This window comes from Lates calcarifer, linkage group LG3 (genome assembly GCF_001640805.2).
Source record: "Lates calcarifer isolate ASB-BC8 linkage group LG3, TLL_Latcal_v3, whole genome shotgun sequence".
NCBI lineage: Eukaryota > Metazoa > Chordata > Actinopteri > Centropomidae > Lates > Lates calcarifer.
Window position 1 is genome coordinate 9,077,425 of NC_066835.1, and position 18,568 is coordinate 9,095,992.

The 18,568-nt window shown below is 38.7% G+C and overlaps 1 protein-coding gene across 1 annotated transcript; it reads left to right on the forward strand.

The window, feature by feature from the left end:
- The first annotated feature begins 16,713 nt into the window (after window positions 1-16,713).
- bet1 (Bet1 golgi vesicular membrane trafficking protein) lies at window positions 16,714-18,530 on the forward strand. Its single transcript, XM_018667682.2, has 4 exons — window positions 16,714-16,892; window positions 17,111-17,217; window positions 17,305-17,361; window positions 17,733-18,530. The coding sequence occupies exons 1-4, from the start codon at window positions 16,874-16,876 to the stop codon at window positions 17,886-17,888; spliced, it is 339 nt and encodes a 112-aa protein (XP_018523198.1). The 5' UTR covers window positions 16,714-16,873; the 3' UTR covers window positions 17,889-18,530.
- The last annotated feature ends 38 nt before the right edge of the window (window positions 18,531-18,568 follow it).

Consider the following 18,568-nt stretch of genomic DNA (forward strand, 5'->3'; position numbering starts at 1 on the left):
TGGCTGTCAGTTAGCAAAATACATTTTGTTTTGATTTTCTCCTGCGGCTGTGTATGGCTTTGACGATGTAGGATGACAGACCGACACTGTCCGATGACTGAGCGATCAGTCAGTCTATTTTTGTTAATAATACATAGCAGCAATAAATCATTTTCTGTTTTGGGTCAAACCAAAAGAACCAACGTATATACCATTCTGAGGTGAATCACTTGAGCAGACGGTCTCTGTAGTGATTTCCATACTCAGTGTATCGGAGCAGGTTGAATCATCATGATGATCAACTGTCACATACAGTGTGTGAGCGAAGAGAAGTGGAGGCAAATGTAAATGTCACATGAAAATTTGTCTGTACTCCCCCTGTGAACATACTAGTATAAACACATCAGTGGTAGAAGAAGTTACAGAACTACATTGTAAACATACTCCACTGCAAGTAAAAGTCCTGCGTTCAAAATATTACTTAAAGGGCCTATATGTACGTTGTTCTGCCACTGAACATGCTGTCTTGCTAGTTGCAGGTGGTGGTGATGGTCGCTTGCCAAGAGCTTCAGCTATTGTTGCGTTTACAAATCATCATCACATTATAACCAAACTAACTTGGGGAACCGTAAGTAACAAGTAACCAGTTACTGTAGCTGTAATGTAGTGAAGTAAAAAGTAAAATATTTCCCCTCTGAAATGTAGAGGAGTAAAACTATTGAGTAATTTATAAATGCAATGAACTGAACTGTTGTGAACACCACAACGAACACCAGTCGAGTACATGTTGCTTTTTATTGAAGCTCTGCCTTCATTAATGTGCACTCAGCATCATATCGGACTCTGTTTCTCTTTCATTCATGGTTTCCATTATACCAGGTGACGCTGACTGACACTGGTTTAATGGCATCTTCACTATAGCAATGCCTCGGTGGTTTTTTCTTGAATCATATCTGTAAGCTTTTTTTATTAGGTGCAATATTCTCACCCAATGTGATCCTACAACCTCTTAGTTTTTTTTCTGATCTGGCTGTTTTATTTTGAGGCCAGGACCACCACCAGTACCGGAACAGTGGCATATTCGTTTATTGAAAAAGAAGCTACATGTAGTCTCCGATGTTAGACATAATTTGAAACCACAATGAGCTGTGTCCAATCTAATCTTGTTTTGATTCACTTCTTCGGACGATCTCCTCTCTAAATCTAGTCTGACGTATGTTCCACCAAGTAAGACCCTGCCATGTTTGCTCCTGCTGTCCCTGCTTAGCTGTATTTACCAAAGGTCCTGTTCAGTCATTCAAGAGTCACCAGGAGACTCAAAAAGGAAATGAAGGCTCGATCTGCATACATTAGAATTGTAAATGTAGTCAGATGCTCATGACAGCAGCCATACATAAAGATTAGTTTTAAAAAGTGTCAGAACTTCATAGACAAGCTTAAGGGAGGAGAGTGGCGCAGATCAGTTGACTAGAGACAGATGGGCCACCAGGACACAGAGATGATCATGCATATGATAATTGGCTAAGTTAACTGAAATGTGCCCTTGAGGAGAAATAAAATACTTTTGATACTCTAAAGATTTCATTTCAGTTGCTGGGTAATGGTTAGCTAGGTGGGTAGTTTGCCTAATTAACAAGCAGGAAAACAGCAGTGCAGAATGGATTTAAAACAACTCACATGATATTTTCCACCATTTCTAACGGACAACAAAACCTTTCACTAGTATTGGTCATTTTTTAAAATATTTTTATTTTAATATATATAGTCATTAGTTCCGACTTGTGAATGGTCTGGAGAATGTGGCTTTGACATTGCAGATATTTAAAGGAAAATAATTCATTTTTCACGACAAACCAATATCCACTCACTACTCTGAATCATGTAAACCAAGCCTAACCTTCTACATTTCTAAATAAAGCAGTCTCCTGGTCATAGATTTTCTCTGATTGGGAGTTTCTTTCTCCACCTGTTGCCTCTCCAGGGCTCAGTCCTAAACGTTTAATAATCCATACATATACCCATGACTGACCTATAGATACGTTCATCCTCTTTATGTAAATTCCAATCCTAGAGGAAGACATAAACAACTATGTGTCCTACTGCGTCACGCTGAGAGCCTTCTACTCTGTGCAGAGGATGCACTTAATCATCAGTCATGGGTGCAGATCATCAGGAGGTCGGCTGTTTTCACCTTCCTGCTTGTCACTCTGATTGAAAGTGTGTAAACACTTGATTAGCTTACTGTGAGTCCATGGAACAAGCAGGGCTCAGGTAATTAGTGTTTATTTGACATGAAGAGACTGTGTTCTCTACACAGCATGTGGTTAGAAAACATGTACGTGTGTTTCACAAACTGACTCTAAAGTAAAGTCACCACCTTGTTAGAATACCATAAAGCTTACCTGAGGTAAAAGATGTCAGAGGTTTGTGTTGCTTTACATGAGTAATAATCAATTTTAAGCTTTATGATGAGCACACAAACCTTTGCCAAAGCTTAACAACACGCGTCCCTTAAATCAGTCAGTTCATTTTTGTAAGTATCTCACAGATTTCTTTGCTGAAACAGAAACACGGATGAAAACATCACGTTTTTAATGACTTTCTACAGTCGGTGGTTCCACACCTGTCCAGTAGTCGCCTCTAGTTGCTGATTCTCCGATTGTCTTTTCTAATGGAATCCAGGTGTCAATACTAAAACTAATGATGACCAAATTCCACTCAGCTACCAGTTTTAGGGTCCTGGTATGGATTATGCTGACTCACTGTCATGGCTCTCCCACAAAGTCAAAATGTCTGGTGTGAATAAGACTTGCTATTTGTGGAGTTCGTAGAATTTCGTGGCGTGACGTAATTCCCTGCATAACTCCACCCAAACTTCATCCTGACTAGAGGTCTAATTATCCAGAGAAATTGAAAACACCTGTGTGTGTGTGTGTGTGTGTGTGTGTGAGTGAGAGAGAGAGAGAGACAGAGAGAGAGGAGAGAGAGAGAGAGAGAGAGAGAGAGAGAGAGAATAAAAGTACTTTTCTTGCCTAAACCAGGTGTAACAAATCTACAATCTGTATGCCCTACACCCACCCCAGCCACCTCTTATAACTTTGTTGTGTGGTTGGTCTGTGTGGTACAATAATATAGCAATTCCTCAACAAGAAAAATATTGCCAACAAACATGGCAGCAATTACATTTCCATGAAAACATATTTAGGGGAACAAATTAGTAATACATAGAAGTATAACTAGGAGACAGGGTGACAGTTGTTGCAGGCTTTAGGCTTGATTTTTGGACAAAGAAAAAAAAAAGTCTTTTAACACAGCTAATGAGCCTCTGTGATTTTAGGTCTACACCTTCTCTTTTTAGTCAACTAGTTAATTATGTTATCTTCAGCATCAAAATACTTTCAAAGTACAAACTTCAAATTGACACACTTTAGACCAGAGACTGGGGTTTGTCTGTCACTTTATACATTATCCAGTGTGGATCAATTTTAATAACAGTAAAATCAATTTATTTTTTAAGGACTGATCACTGGGCCGCTTCTAACATCACTGTTTTACAGTGGGGACATTTTTCTTTCCATTTTGTATGTAATCACATTGTAGATGGGTATCATCTTTAGCTCTTTAGCTCCTTTCCTGATGCTCCATATGTAACAGTTATTTGTGTCATGTTACATTTCCTTGAAATAAACAGTTGACAGTACCTGAATCAATTGTGGGGCTTTACAGTGTGTTTCCCCCCACAAAGCTGCCCCACACAGCATTACAGTTATTACAGTAGCCAGCTTGGTTCCAGCAACCAACAGTGAACAATCTCAGCCTTGTTTGACATTTGGTGCTGACCTGAATACAATCTGGTTAGTGAAGATAAGGAGATGGTAAATTACCTTCTGAGTGTAGAATAGTACAAAAGGCTATTTGAGAGGATACACATTCAGAACTAAATGTATGGAAATGTATGGGAAGAAAAATTAAGCAGCTATAGTTCTTTAAAAACAGCTCAAAACTGAAATTAAGCTTTATTTTCCCAACAAACAACTACTACCAAGCTTTACAACTTCACTGGGTTTGGATAGGAACTCCTGTCCGTGCACGTTATTTCTCTTTAATTGGCTGGAGAAAGAAACATTTTCACATTGATTGACACGAATGTGTAGACAGATTTGCACAAACCCACAGAAGCTTCACGAATCACTCTGCAATCCTTTTCTCTCTGTTTCAGTGACAGCACAGGATAATTCTGTTAGTCAGAACCAGCCATATTGATTTTTTTTGCCTTTGGCCATGCAAAAGCTGTAATCGCCATTGATGTCATATTGTGTTTGTATAATGGTCTGTATCTTTTTTGCTGATCGTTTTTTGATTCGCTGCTGCTGTTATTCTGCATGTGCATTGTTTTTTTTCCTGCTGCTTTGTGTCCAAGATTTAACTTCAAAGCAGGGATTTGTGCACATTTGAATGACAATCTGCTGACTGAATCCCAGAGACAAGGGCATAAGATTAGATGCAGTGGTTTTGGTGGCAGTATAAAAGAGAGGCCTGGGATTGAACTGTTCATTTTTCCCTCACGCTATAGCTTCAGCAGCATCTGTCAGCACCTTGTTTTCAAATGTTACCATCAACCTCAGTATGACTCGTCTGACCAGAGCTTCACCTCAACTTTATCATTCATTCCTTCTATATTTAAACATGAAGCTCTCCTGGGCAGCGGTTGTGTCACCGAGCCTGCAGATCTGAAGTTTGCATGTTTGAACGTATTGTGACAAGAGAGCATCAGGATGGCATTGAAGTCAAGGCACATCTCAGCCACGGTATGGGACAGTGTCGCCGAAATGAGGGGAAAAATAAAAGAAGATTGGAACTTGGCACGAGCGCTGAATCCAAAGCTTGTTCTTGCAGTTCAATATCTAAAAAAGGGGGAACAAAGGAAAGGTTACCATATGTCTGCTCATCTGTGTCCAAAACCCTCCCTGCTTGCTGATTGATATTCTCAGACAAGCAGCCTTGCAGTTCACCTCCCAAAACATTTTTTCAGACTCGCATATTGACTCTCGTGCCACACTGCATTTACCATTTTCCTAATATTTTGTCTGTGATTCTACTTAACACAGATCAGCTTTGTGAAGGAAGTTTTAATGATGTTTTGTTCTTCTTTCTACGTGTGCTCACTGAGCAAGTCAAAGGAGAGACACCTCATTAATCTCTTAATCAATAAATGTCATGTTTTTCATAGGCAACCCAGCATTTAAATCACTCTCACTAATGCATAAACAGATTACTGTAGATTTGTTTGGGGAAGTCTTCTGGATACACATTAAGCCTGTTTGCCTGGCAGTCTCTAACAGCTGAAAATAGACTGTGAGTCAGGTAGTCAAGAGAGAAGTGGACCTGTATCGCTCATGAATACTGTGTTGTACTTGTGTGATGAGGACCACTGATGTTAACCTTGATATTAACCTTGTTGTCCTTGTTTACATTGTGTGAATGTCCTTATTTAGGCAAATATGTGCATTTGTCAGTTGAGGCATGGTGACGAATAGCAATCAAATCCTTTCCTCTGCTGAATCCTCCTTTTGAAGCATCTGGAAAGAAAAAGATGCCTGGAGTTCAAACACTGTTTCCTTAGAGTGCCTGCAAATCCGGATAAATGTTGCATTTTCAGTATAGGCAAAAAGAAACTCTCAAGAAGAAAGCACAGACCAAAAAGTCCTCTACAGTACAATGATAGTTAAAGATGACAGCTCTTGGCTGAAATAACACCCCAGAAAATTTCTTTTATTTGAAAAAAATTCTAATTTCCCTGGACCGTATAAAAGCCTTCCAACAATCAGAATGGGGGCTATCCATGTGGGTTAACATCTTATCTTTGTCTTTTATTCTGTCTGAGCCACACTTTCCACTCAAAAAAAAAACCTCTCTCTCTTTCTCTGGGACTTTCTCTGGTGGTTGAAATTTTTTTGGTCTAAAGCTGTGAAAACACACAGTTTGATACTTTAAGGTTTAGATAAGCTATGAAATAGCTTTTGCAATAGAATAGACAACGTCAGGAAACTGGCTGACCAAATGACTCAGGTTAATGTTGTATTATGTCAGAGTACCAAAGGGTTGAAAATCTAATTATATGACTCGGACTCCACTCAGACTCAATTCATAAATTTGATGACTTTAGACTCAACCTGACAAAGACTTGCAACTAAACAATTAGATTTTAATATATCCGACTTCTGACTTAACTCAGGCTTTGTACCTTTTGGTTTTTGACTTTGAAATTAACTTGGTATTTGACTTGGGGACTTGTTGGTCTTGACTTGAGACTTGACTTGGGACTGGTTAGTCTTGACTTGCAGTTGACTTCACACTTGTTGGTCTTGACTTGGGACTTCACTCCCACCCACCTCCACAGAGTGCAGTATTAGAATTTCTAAGGTCCAAACATTATAATCCCTGGTGTCCTCACAGGAGACCTCAACATGTTAGCAATACACCTGACACTTAGTCCTTTGTCCCTCAGTGTGATTTTAAAAAACAATCAGGAGTTAGCTAGGCAGCTTCCAAATCAGCCTTGAGACTTTAAACCAAACAAAGCAGGAAAAGCTTCGAGCTTTCATCTGAAATCTTACCATTTCACACAGAAAAACATTTAAATATTCTCACTTAACCGGGCTGACTTGTTTTTTACTTGATTCACAATGACAGTCAAAGTAAATAGAAAGAAAAAAAGTTTCAGTTTGTTTTCTCCCCTGACAGCGCTACGATGACTCAGTATTTGGGCCATGCAAGGGATGTTGGGAAGACATCATTTGTATGGTGTCATCTGAGGAATTAACAACACTGGGAAGAGCTGACCTAAGACTAATTAGGATGCGTCAGTCTAAATAAAGTCTTTTCATGTGTAACTCTTTCCACAAATATTCACCAGCAGAGACATATTCAGTAAGATCATGCCTAATGCATTCCTGACACCAGTATGTTAATGTGATTCCCTCTGCACTGACACAACAGGAGACAAACCGTGCCAATCACTTGTTATACCAATCAATCTTAATAAACAGGCTATCTAATTACATTACTTGACTTTAAGGGTAAAAGTTATGTCTGCACTTGGACATGGAGGAGGATCTCTCTCATGCAGACACAGAGATGTTCATGCTGTACTTTAAACGAGGTGGCACTGTTGCTCTACTTCCAGTCTCACGCTGTTGGAGAGAAAAGTGCCTTCATACTAATAAGGAGAAAATAGTGATTGATGTGATCAGTGACATCGGTGGGACTCAAAATTAGTGATGTCAGCATGGTCAAGGTATCAATAATGCTTGTGATTTTATAATGTTGTGATCTATACAATAAAAGGAATGAGTAATTAAACCCTTAGCCAGTGCTGTATAATAATAGTTGTGTCGTGATAGACTTGCTGCATTAGTTAAAAGATAAATCCCATTCTGCTACATGGCCTCCGGCTTTAGATTTCCATTAACTGAGGTATGACAAATTTCAGAGATTCACGGTTGGTCTTTTTGAAAAACACTGCAGCACTAATACCTGTGCTGTGCTTTTATAATCAGATTACAGTTCATATAGTCAAATTGTACTTTCCAAGCCGGAAAGTGGGTCGGGATGTTACCAAATGATAAAAGCAGCAGGAGATCTGACTGCTCCTCCCACACTTATTCTCTTTTTTTTGAAGATGCCGGATGTCTTCAGAGGGTGATGTTATGAACTCAAAATCACTGCATAACTTTTGTGAGACTTCAGGGAACAAATGACTTCACTCTCAGTTTTATGAACGCTGCTATTTGCATAACAGTATGGCTCAGAAGTGATATGACATGTGAGGGTGGTAAAAAAAAAGGCTTGATTGAAGGTTGTAATTAACAGCAGCATGCCAGCGTTTACGTTGTTTCAGTGTCTACACTAAATGAGGCTTGCACATGATGAACTGATTGGTGCATCTATACACCAGTCATTATATCAATCACTCTGAGTTATCGTGCTTAGTTGAAACCCTTGTTGATGGGATTCAAGCAACATGTTTGGATTCCTACAACAAAATAAAACCTGCATTACTTTATTTCACACACTCAGCAGCAACAAAACAACATTATTCTTCATTTGGAATTGTGATTCTGTCCATCAGACAAATGTAAGTCAAATATTCACTTTCCCTTTAGCTCTGTTTTTTGATCTGCACCAACTCCTGAGGGAAATATCTGGCTCCTGAGCTGCTCAATTGCTCCACTGTGCTCACCTGCTAGTCACTTTGTCTGTTTTGTAGGTTTTTAGAGCTTATTCATTGAAAACAGATACCTGTTGTGGTGAGACTGAAGTTGAATAATACTGTAATTCTCTACAGGTTTGTCACATTTTGCTTATGTCCTATGGTTATGTTGCTTCATAACCATAGAACTCGAACCTCACAAATTTCACTTGGTTGGACTACTGTTTTCTAATGTGCTATTTAAAGATAAGATAAGATTTATATAGTCTGCAGTAAACCTGTATATAATATACACTCAAATGGACAATAACTAGTTTAGAGCAGCACAGTTACCTGTGGTAATGTGTCAGTAAGACATTTTTGCAGGTCACAGAGCACTGGTGGAATATTTGGGTTGCAAGAATGAAACATTGCAATAAACAGGCTGTAGTTCAGCCCATACAGTAGCAAACATTGCCAAATTTAGCAGACTGTTGTGCTTTTCCCTGTGTGAACTCTGTAAACAAGCCTCATTATGTCCACCATATGGTTCCTTCAATGTCGTGCACATCTGCCACTGCAGTAGTTCAATTGGAATTCACTCTCCAAACACTGCCCGAAGTCGCCCCCGGCCCGGACATAAATACATAAACTGTACCTGAGCGAGGCCATCCTCGGTCACAATAAGTATTCTACAGGCAGAACAAAACAGGCGGTTTGACATTATGCCACATCCCTGGGGGGAGATTACCGTGAAGCAATTCATAGCAGTGCTCAGCAAACTATGAATTACTTGTCAAAGCTTGTCATGCAGAGCACCAGGGGTATAAGAGGGTGCTGGAATTGAGCCCTAGTGATACTCAATTATGGCAGGACAAAGGCATGCAGTGTGGTGACATATTGTAAAGAGGAGAAATGCAGTAGACCAAAGCTTTGGTGACATGAGAGACACAGCAGTGCATAAAATTGTGATTCTGTTTTTGGTGTGTTGGTAAATGGAATTCACATCAGGGTAGGCTTTGTCTGCTTTTCTCTTTTGCTGGGAGGAAAAAACCAAACATCCTATTCATGACAGTTAATAGAAAGCTGTCAGGCTTGTGGTAGCAGCAAATAATTCAGCGGTGTATCAGCACGTCCATGTGGCCAGTTCCCCAACTGTCACCACCATTACAATTAAAAGAACAAGACTCTCATATGAAAATGAGGCCAGAGCAAAACCAGCTTGCACATTAATGCTCTCATCAAACCACACTGAAATGAAAAGAGCCCCCTCGGCTGCAGGAATTAAAAGAGATGACAGAAATGTTTTCTCAACGTGATCAAAGACAGCAGGCTCAATCTGCTCCTGGCTGGCTTATGACTCACTCTGCTAAATTGGGTCTCAGCAAACTCTTTTCCTTCAAATGGACATACAGGAAAAGCTAATTAGTGCTCACTAGCATTATGCCTACCTTTTAATTATCACTATTATCAGTGTGTGCTGGAATAGGCTCCACACCCCCATGACCCTCCACTTTAGAGGATGAATGGACAGACTCTCACACCTTTATAAACTGAAAAACAAACCAAAAAAAAAAAACCAAAACACTTTTCTCCTTCAACCTTGTCTTTGTTGGATGACTCTCAAACAAATGCAATCATCTACTAAGTGAATTTGTTTTTACCCAGCCCTGTTCTTTCCTTAGACTTTGTAAACAAGTCAAACTGAGGTGTAAAGGTCAGGGAAACTCAACTGTGCGTGGGTGACTTTAAACACCATGCATGATCCTGCAGACAGAGCCGACCTCCTAACCAATCGCTTATATTGATGTAGCCCACACTGTAGCTGTGCAGCAGAGTTTAGAGTTACATACTGTGCTTTGTGTCCTGGCTCCAACTAAAATAAGTGGGAATAGTACAAGAAACAGACTTTTTAAAAACAGGATGTAACAAGAACACAAACAAATACCCAGAACATAAAACTGGGCCACATTCATTGTAGAAAGAAATGCTGAATTGCTCCACATTCGGTTAAAGAATACAGCTGCAGGGTGAATGGCTGCAAAACTAACATGCTTGAAAGTTCCTAAATCAAAAAAGCTGATGAAATGTGAAGACAAATGTGGTTCAAGGCTTAAAGCAGAGAAAAGACTAGATGCATTTCTCACCAGTATGTTTCCATTACGTTGTTTCTCTGTGCATATTGATTTTTTTTTTTTTTTTTTTTTTTTTTTTGGGTAAAAATCAACCATCTTCTGATGTAGTTGCTAATCTAGCAAGCCACTTCCTCTCTCTGCACCAAAAATAATTCCTGGACATGACATTTGTTATGTCTATAAATGTTTGCTGAAGACTGAGAGTGTTTCCTCAAACAGGCTGTGATATGCAGACATCCTGAGACAAATGTTTGCCTCAATCAAGGAAATAACAGACTACTTTGTTGAAAAATGATTAATATATCAGCCATCCTTCACATCAGACTAGAGAATGGCTCAGTGGTGGTTAACAGCGGTGGAGTACTTTTACCAAACTATCAGTGTTGTATTGGTACTTTTACTCGTGAAGGACCCAATATTTCAAGTATAGTATAGTATACGCATCTTAAAATGAACCTGTATATCTGTTTAAAAACAGTATATATATATATATATATATATATATATGTTTATGACCTTCAGTATTTTGATATTGAGGTATGTTGTTGCCTGGGTCCAGAAAACTCATCGGCCTGAGGCAACTTGTGATCCGTGTTTTCTCTAAGGTGATATGCCATTCAGCGCCCTTTCACAAGTGGTAATTGCATACCCATGTGGGTAACATGGCACTTATGCAAAGGTCAAACTGAATCAAATCTAAATATGGACAAGTACCATGTGTTTTCATGGTCTCTCGTCCTGAAACTCATAATAATGTTTTAGTGTAAAGGTAAAAATAGAAGAAAAAAAAACCCAAACTTTAAAAATACATAGTCTCTTTTTTTCTTCTAAGAATCTGGTAAAGTAGTTTCTCTGAGTTACTTTTCACCTCTGCACTATAGCAATCAGTTCCAGACTGAATGATGCAAAGTCAGAAGGTATTTCAGCAGCATTTCCATAATGCAAGATAATTTCCACCAGGTGTAGCTTCACTGACATTCTGTTACATCATGCCTTGAGGTATAAACAGCCCACAGTGGGCTTGATTGAATCTTAATGCATCTGTGTGGTTAATGGAAATAAGGATGTATTCAGCAAAGCATCCTCTGTCAGGCAAGTGTAGCTGGTGAACACACATTATTTGCCAGAAGACTGAAAAGCAAAGATGTGCAATGGAAAAGACAGATGCTGCTCCAGAGGCTAGATAAATATGGCTAGATAAATACTCTGGACCTGTCCTGCAAGTAAATACTTGCCTCTGTTTTAATTCGGTATAATGATTTTTTCCCCTAAGGAAGTTTAATACATTTAGTCTTTTTTTGTAGATTCTTAGTCGTTCATAGATTATTAATTATTAGAGCTACAACTGATTAAATGAATTTCCTTCTCAATTAATTGAATAAGTGCTTGGTCTTTAAAATGTCCAAAAACTGTGGAAAGTTTCCATCACAAATTCCCTGAGCCCAAATTGTTGTCTTCAGATATCTTACTTTGTCCTACAAATCCAAAACCCTAAGATATTAAAAAACAAAACAAACCAAAAAAAACAGATTGATTTTCTACTACTCCATTAAAGTTAATGAAGAGAATATATGCTACAACTTCTGTATATGATTATATTGTCTCTTATATGGTTTCTTTCCATTTAGTGAACAATAGTAAAAGCCAGCACCAGTATAAACAAACAGCTCACATATCTTCACTTTCTCTCCCAGCCAGGGTTCATTCAACACACTGATAACGTACTGTATTTGCTGTGTATTAAGTGTAGATAGAAAAGAGAGGGTTGGATAGTGATAGAGAAGCAAAGCCCACGAGTCAGGTTACCTACCATTCAAGGGTCAGTAATACAGTTTGCAGTCAGACACACTTTGATTGACATTCATTGATTAAAATGTCATCTGTGAGAAAGGACTAACAGTCTTGTGTACATCATGATCAGACTGAAAACAAAGCCACTCAAGCCCGGCTCCCAGTGGGGTTGAAGGTGCTATTGTGAATCAATATCTCAATTCAATTGTAAATAGTGCTGCATCTCCTTTGTCAAGGGAATCAGTGTCAGTGTCAACCTATGAATCAAAGCTCAATTTGAACAAGAGAAAGAGAAAGAAGAAGCTCAAATGTTCAGATTTTTTAAATGGGGAACTTTGCTGCGTTTCAGTGGGATTCAAGGGGGGTCGTCAGGCTGCAGACACAGACACACACACACACACACACACACACACACACACACACAGATGAGACGAATGAATGATAACATGGATACAATGGGGTGACAACTTATTTTAGTGTGAGTAATAGTCTTGTTCATTAGGAATGACGGGGAATCCCCTGAAGGCATGTAGCATTATAGAAAAGCCCTGAAGCTACAATGTGAGCTCTTAAATAGATGAATTTGAGAAAGTGTCTCTACCTTGGTCCTCTCTCACCCTTTCTCTCTCTCTCAAAGTCAATTTTCAATTCACTTATGCTTTATTTGCATGAATGGTTGGTAGCCATTCCTGCAACAGCAATACGATAACAACTATACAAACAAAAACACCATTATTTTAATGAAACATCTTAAAAAGAAATGATGAAAAAGGGGAAACAGAAGACATACACACTGTATATGCACACACATATACATAGACATAAGAGAGCTGTGTTCGCTTGGACACATTTGCATCATTCTGTGTCCTTAGACAGCCTCTCCTTATGCTTGTTTTCATTCGGAAAGTTAAGCAATCTGGCATTTTTGATGCTGCAGAATATTGTACATAATGTGCTTATAACACAGATTCCTCCATAATTATTGGGGTCCCAGTGGTCACCAGCCTTCCAGATCTTAGGATTTCTGCAAGTCCTACTCTCATCACCATACTGAAGACTAGGGAAGTGCCTCTCAGCTTAGAGCAATGCGGTGTCATCTCTGTCCTTGTGTACTCAACCCACATGCTTTTCCTTTTCTCAGAGCCTTTGTTTTCATATTTTTCATATTATTTCAAATTACTAACCACTCCTTTTATCTAGCTTAACAAGGTTACACATGCTACCTAACTAGACAGCTAGCTAGCTAGGTTGACTTGTTGTTGCCACATTGATCTAGCTAGCAGGTGGTTAACATTGTAGATATAGAAATGTTTCTTTAGCCTATCTATAGTGAGCATACTTAGAAAGGCTGAGGGCACAAGTGATGTATCTATATATTCATACAACTATTTATTTCACAACCTCACATTTATTCATTTAATATTGAACACTGTGGGGCTCCATAGCTTCTGTGCAGTTGGCTGTTTGTCTTGTATTTTAGCCTCCATCCTCTCTCTCTCACCTTGTTTTGTCTCTGTCTCCCACATCACCTTTATATCACAGTTTAATTCCCCTGCACATCTCATTAAAACCCATTTACAGATGAATGAAAGGATTCAGTTCCATTCTAAACAACACAGCCATCTATTCAGATGCCAAAATCCTGATAAAATAATTTACAAGCCAGAGAATCTGCGAGTTTGGCTAAAGGGCCAGCAAAGTTCTTTTAACTGCAGTTCAAAGCAGTGTTAAGTGTGGGAATCAGACTCCTTTCTCAGGAGATTAATAGTAGGAAGCACAATAACATCCTTTTCATCTTTTCTCTGGCATGTTTTTCTCTACACTTCTACACCTCCGTCATCTGATTCACTCATCACTTCATTCTCTGGAGAAATAATGTTAATCGAGGCAAGCCAGATATTGTTAAGCATCAGCAGTGTACAGTGAGAGGTGCAGTGCAGAGATAGGTGGGCAATCTCATTTTCAGCTAATTATGGTCCTGTCTCGCCAAATGGCATGCATACTTCACTGACTGGGGAGTATCTCTTTTATCCTCACCCATCATAGATGAGTTACTGGAAGATTATTTTCCTAACTTTATGTGCAGAGTAGGTTCCTCCAGCAAGCACTTATCTTTTTCTGCCATTTCTTTTCCTAATAGTTGATCATGCAAATTAATGATTCTTGATAATACTAATTAAAGGAATCATTTGACATTTTGGGAAATAGGATTAATCGCTTTCTTGCAGAGTTAGATGATAAGTTTAATAGGCTACCGCTCCCCTGTGTCTACAATGAGAGACTACCAGTTATCTTAGCATCATAACTCCAGCTGTGTCCAAACGTTAGCACAAATGGCTGACAAGCACCTCTCAAACTCTCAAGCAAAAACACTAAGAGTAAAACAACTTTAGTGGCGCTAGGGTGGATTTTTTAACCTCCGGACACATCCAGGCTAGCTGTTCTAGTCTTTATGCCAAGCTAAGCTAACCAGCTACTAGCTGTAGTCACAAGTTTATAGTACAGAAACTGGGGTGGTATCAATCTTCTCATTTAGTTCTTGGCAAGAAAGTGAACATGCAATTTTCCCAATATTGTATTTAATATCTCTACATTTGTCCTGTCAGTTGTCAATTGTCGTCACTGCAGATAATAACTCATTACATTGACCACATGACACTCAAGTCTGCCTGACACTCATGTCTGAACATTTCAACCAACATTTCAGAATTCATATAGGAGAATATATAGCCTACATATATAGGCTCTCTCAGGGGATTGAAACAAGCTGGCTGCAAAACATAGCATATGGCGTACACAGGACTGCTTGGGCACATGTGCATGTGTGTACATTAAAGCTAGTGTGTGTGTTGATCATTGCATCGGGGTGCTCTGGGCTTCTGGAGTTTCATTGAGAATTAAGACCAGTTTCCAAATGCCTCTCTCCACTCTCAAGACCCATCTGCTAAATCCAAACCTCTTGGATCCACAAAGGCAGCCAAGATGTGCACACACAGTTCCATCAATATCCTCTGTTTCTTTGACACCCATGCCAAGGTCATGCATACAGCAAAGCCTTTGGGTAAGACATAAAAAGATGAGCACTGGGGCACTGAAATGCATTATGGCAGCAGGGAGCTTAAAGTTGTATTTATTTATAAGATATTGGATTGGAATAAATTAACGTCATGGAAGTCATTTTAATCTCTTATATCATATTAGCTGTCGCCTGCAATATTGGCGCAAGGCTAGGTGAAAGATGATGTATGAGGGGATAAGGAAAGCTAATCACTGCTAAATAGCACCTCTAGGATTTTGGAAATATTGAGAAACTCTTTTCTGTCCTATATATTACAGATGGGTGCATCAGTAAGCCCTATTATTAAACCCACAAAGGATATTTGTCTCCAGTTTATGGTGGTCACATTTCAAAATGTTCAAAGGAAGCAATCTGTCTGTGTCTGAAAGGAACACTGTGGCAATTTTCTCCACAAATAACAAGTTTCTTCTGCTAAAGGGAGATTAACCCACTGATGTTTGTCACTTTCGGACCTACTGAGTGTTTGATTGGTGCAAGATGAAAGGAATAATCGCTTGTTTTCTTCTTAATTACATTCTTTTTGTCTTGGTAATTATATTTTGTATATATAAATGATGCATTGAACAAACCACCACTTGAAATAAGTTTTTCTCCCATGGCTTTTGAGCTAATGAGAGCAACTGTTATAAGCCTGCAAACCAAAAGGATGAATGATGTGACTATAATCCATCTTCTCTGGCCCAGAGAATACATCGAGTAAACCCCTACAGGTGTACACACAATGAAAAGAATGGGACAAAACATGATTATATATTCAGATTTAGATTTTGAAGAGTCTCACCACAGCGAGAAAACCACAGAATAATGATTTTATGGAGGAAAAAAATGTAGAAACACGGTTCTTGTGATTTTTTTTGTTTGCATCAAGTTTTTTATAGTTAGTTATTAAATTATGGTTTCAACTCTTACGATAATTTGCAGTATTAGCTTTTAGTCTACAAAAGCTCAGCATAACATTTTACTAATCATTAAATAACACCACCATAATTATTGAAAAAAACATGACTGAGAAAAAGAGAATCGAGCTTTTCAGTAATAGGAACTGTCACATTAATTGGAAAGGATCATGCAGTGCTTACTGTTCTATGATAATCATTAACTTAAACTCCCTCTTTAAACCAGGGAGAAACGTTGTCAGTCCAGAATGCATTTGAGACGCAGTCAATAGAGATGGATGCTGATGGGTTTGCTGATGAGTTTACTTTGTCTTTATTGGTGGATTTGTCACCTCACAGTGTTATTTTCTACTGTGATTTCAAGGCGAGTCACGTGATATTTTAAAAATAATTCCCCTATAAGCGCGCACACTTACACAACTATAAACCACAGATGCAAATTTGGCACTCACACTGACACACACTTTAGTTGAATTCTTTTTTCTGCTAATCACTAATTACTCCAATCATTTTAAAACAAATTTCTACGCTGGCAATTTAATGTGGAGATGAAACACATCGTCCAAATCCTGGTTTATTATTATTTTTGTATCAATTCATCTCTTTTTTGCAATCGCGATTCTGTCAGGGAAAGATTGTCCTCTCCGGCCACCGTATGATATCGTGGCGTTTTTCTGATGTGTACAGCCTTGCCCCAGTTAGCCGGATATCTGATAACCGTTATTGCTGGCTTATTTAACCTGAATTTATTGGCCGTCACACCACATTTACCACCGGAGAGTGTTTCCTTTAGCGGGTTAAGATGAGGCGCGCCGGTTTGGGTGAGAAACAAACGTTAATATTAGTTTTAAAGCTCATATTTAGCTTGGTTGCTAGTTAGCTAACATTAGCTAATACTGAAACCAAATGTGAATGAATGTCTGTTGTATACTGCGAGCCACAAGTTCATATGTCTGCTTTAAACGCAATGTCACAGGATTGAAATGCCAACAAAGCTGCCAAGTAACGATGTTTTAATCGTTGTTGTGGTTTCATAAAGGTGAAGGAGGCTCTGGGAGTTACACTGCCAGTGGGTACAGTGTATATGAGGAGGAAAATGAACATCTACAGGAGGGACTGAGAGCCAAAGTCAACGCTTTGAAAAGTGTAAGAAACTACTAATAAAATGTACACGATAGTTAACGGTTTCCAATCCCATACTATTGTTAATTTATCGATGCTTGATTTTTACAGCTGTCTATTGACATCGGAACGGAAGTCAAATACCAGAATAAAATGCTGGAGGATATGGTGAGTTTCAATTCAATACTGTAACAATATATACGAAAGAAACATTGGCATTCATTGTTAAAATAAGTAAAAGCAGTCATACCATAATGTAAAAATACAGAACTTCAAGTAAATGACCTGCATTGAAAAGTATATTTTTATGTAAAGTATAAATTTTTCTTCTGAAATGTAGTATATAAGTATGAATTAACAAGAAATGCAAGTACAAGTGCCTCACAATTGTACTTTATACATAGTACTGAACTAAACATATTCAGCTACATTCCACAGTCAAAAGTCAAATGTGATTACGTATCCTAGAATTGTAGTAATGTGTTTTTCTTGCTGGCCAGCCTGGACTTTAGACTTGATATCCCTCTTTCCCACACTAGGACACAGACTTTGACTCAACAGGCGGCCTGCTTGGCGCCACCATAGGCAGAGTGAAGCAGCTGTCCAGAGGCAGTCAGACCAAGCTGCTGTGCTACATGCTGCTCTTCTGCTTTTTCGTCTTCTTTGTCCTGTACTGGTTCATCAAACTAAGGTGATAGGAGGATCCTCCTGGACTTGGCCCTTTCAACTTCACCCCCTGCCCCCCAAGTCTGTGCCACCCTGATGCATCTCACTACTAGACCAACATGATAATAATGGTGGTGATGAAGAAAGAAAGGTTTTTTTTTTTTTTTAAGTGTCTCAGCTTTACAGGTGCCCTGGTGTCTGTCAGCACTTCATTAATGACCCCAAAATTTAGTCATGAAAGGACTCCCACTGATGCTATCTGATGGAGAAAAGTGCAAAAGGTCTGAGATGATTATGATCACGTGAAGTAGGTATCATGTTTACCTTAAGTAGACAATTCCAGTATTTGTATGTAGTTTATATCATTCTAATATTACTACTACCAGTCCAATACTACTGTTTCAATAACCTTAATGCAGTAGTGGGCACATTAAATGATAAACGGCAACAAATCTGTGGATTATTTTGTCAAACAACCCAAGCTGTGTCAAAAGTGATTAAGTTATAGAAGTTATCTGAAATAAATGATCGAGAGTATCTGCTTTCATGAATGAATGGAAATATTACATCTGTCATCCATAGAAACAGTTCATAGCAGTGCACTTCATTACTGCTCAAATTTTGTTGTGAAAATATTTTTTAATGTAAATAAAGACATTTTATGCTCTGAATTGACCAGTATAAGTGTGTGCTACTTGAACACACATAC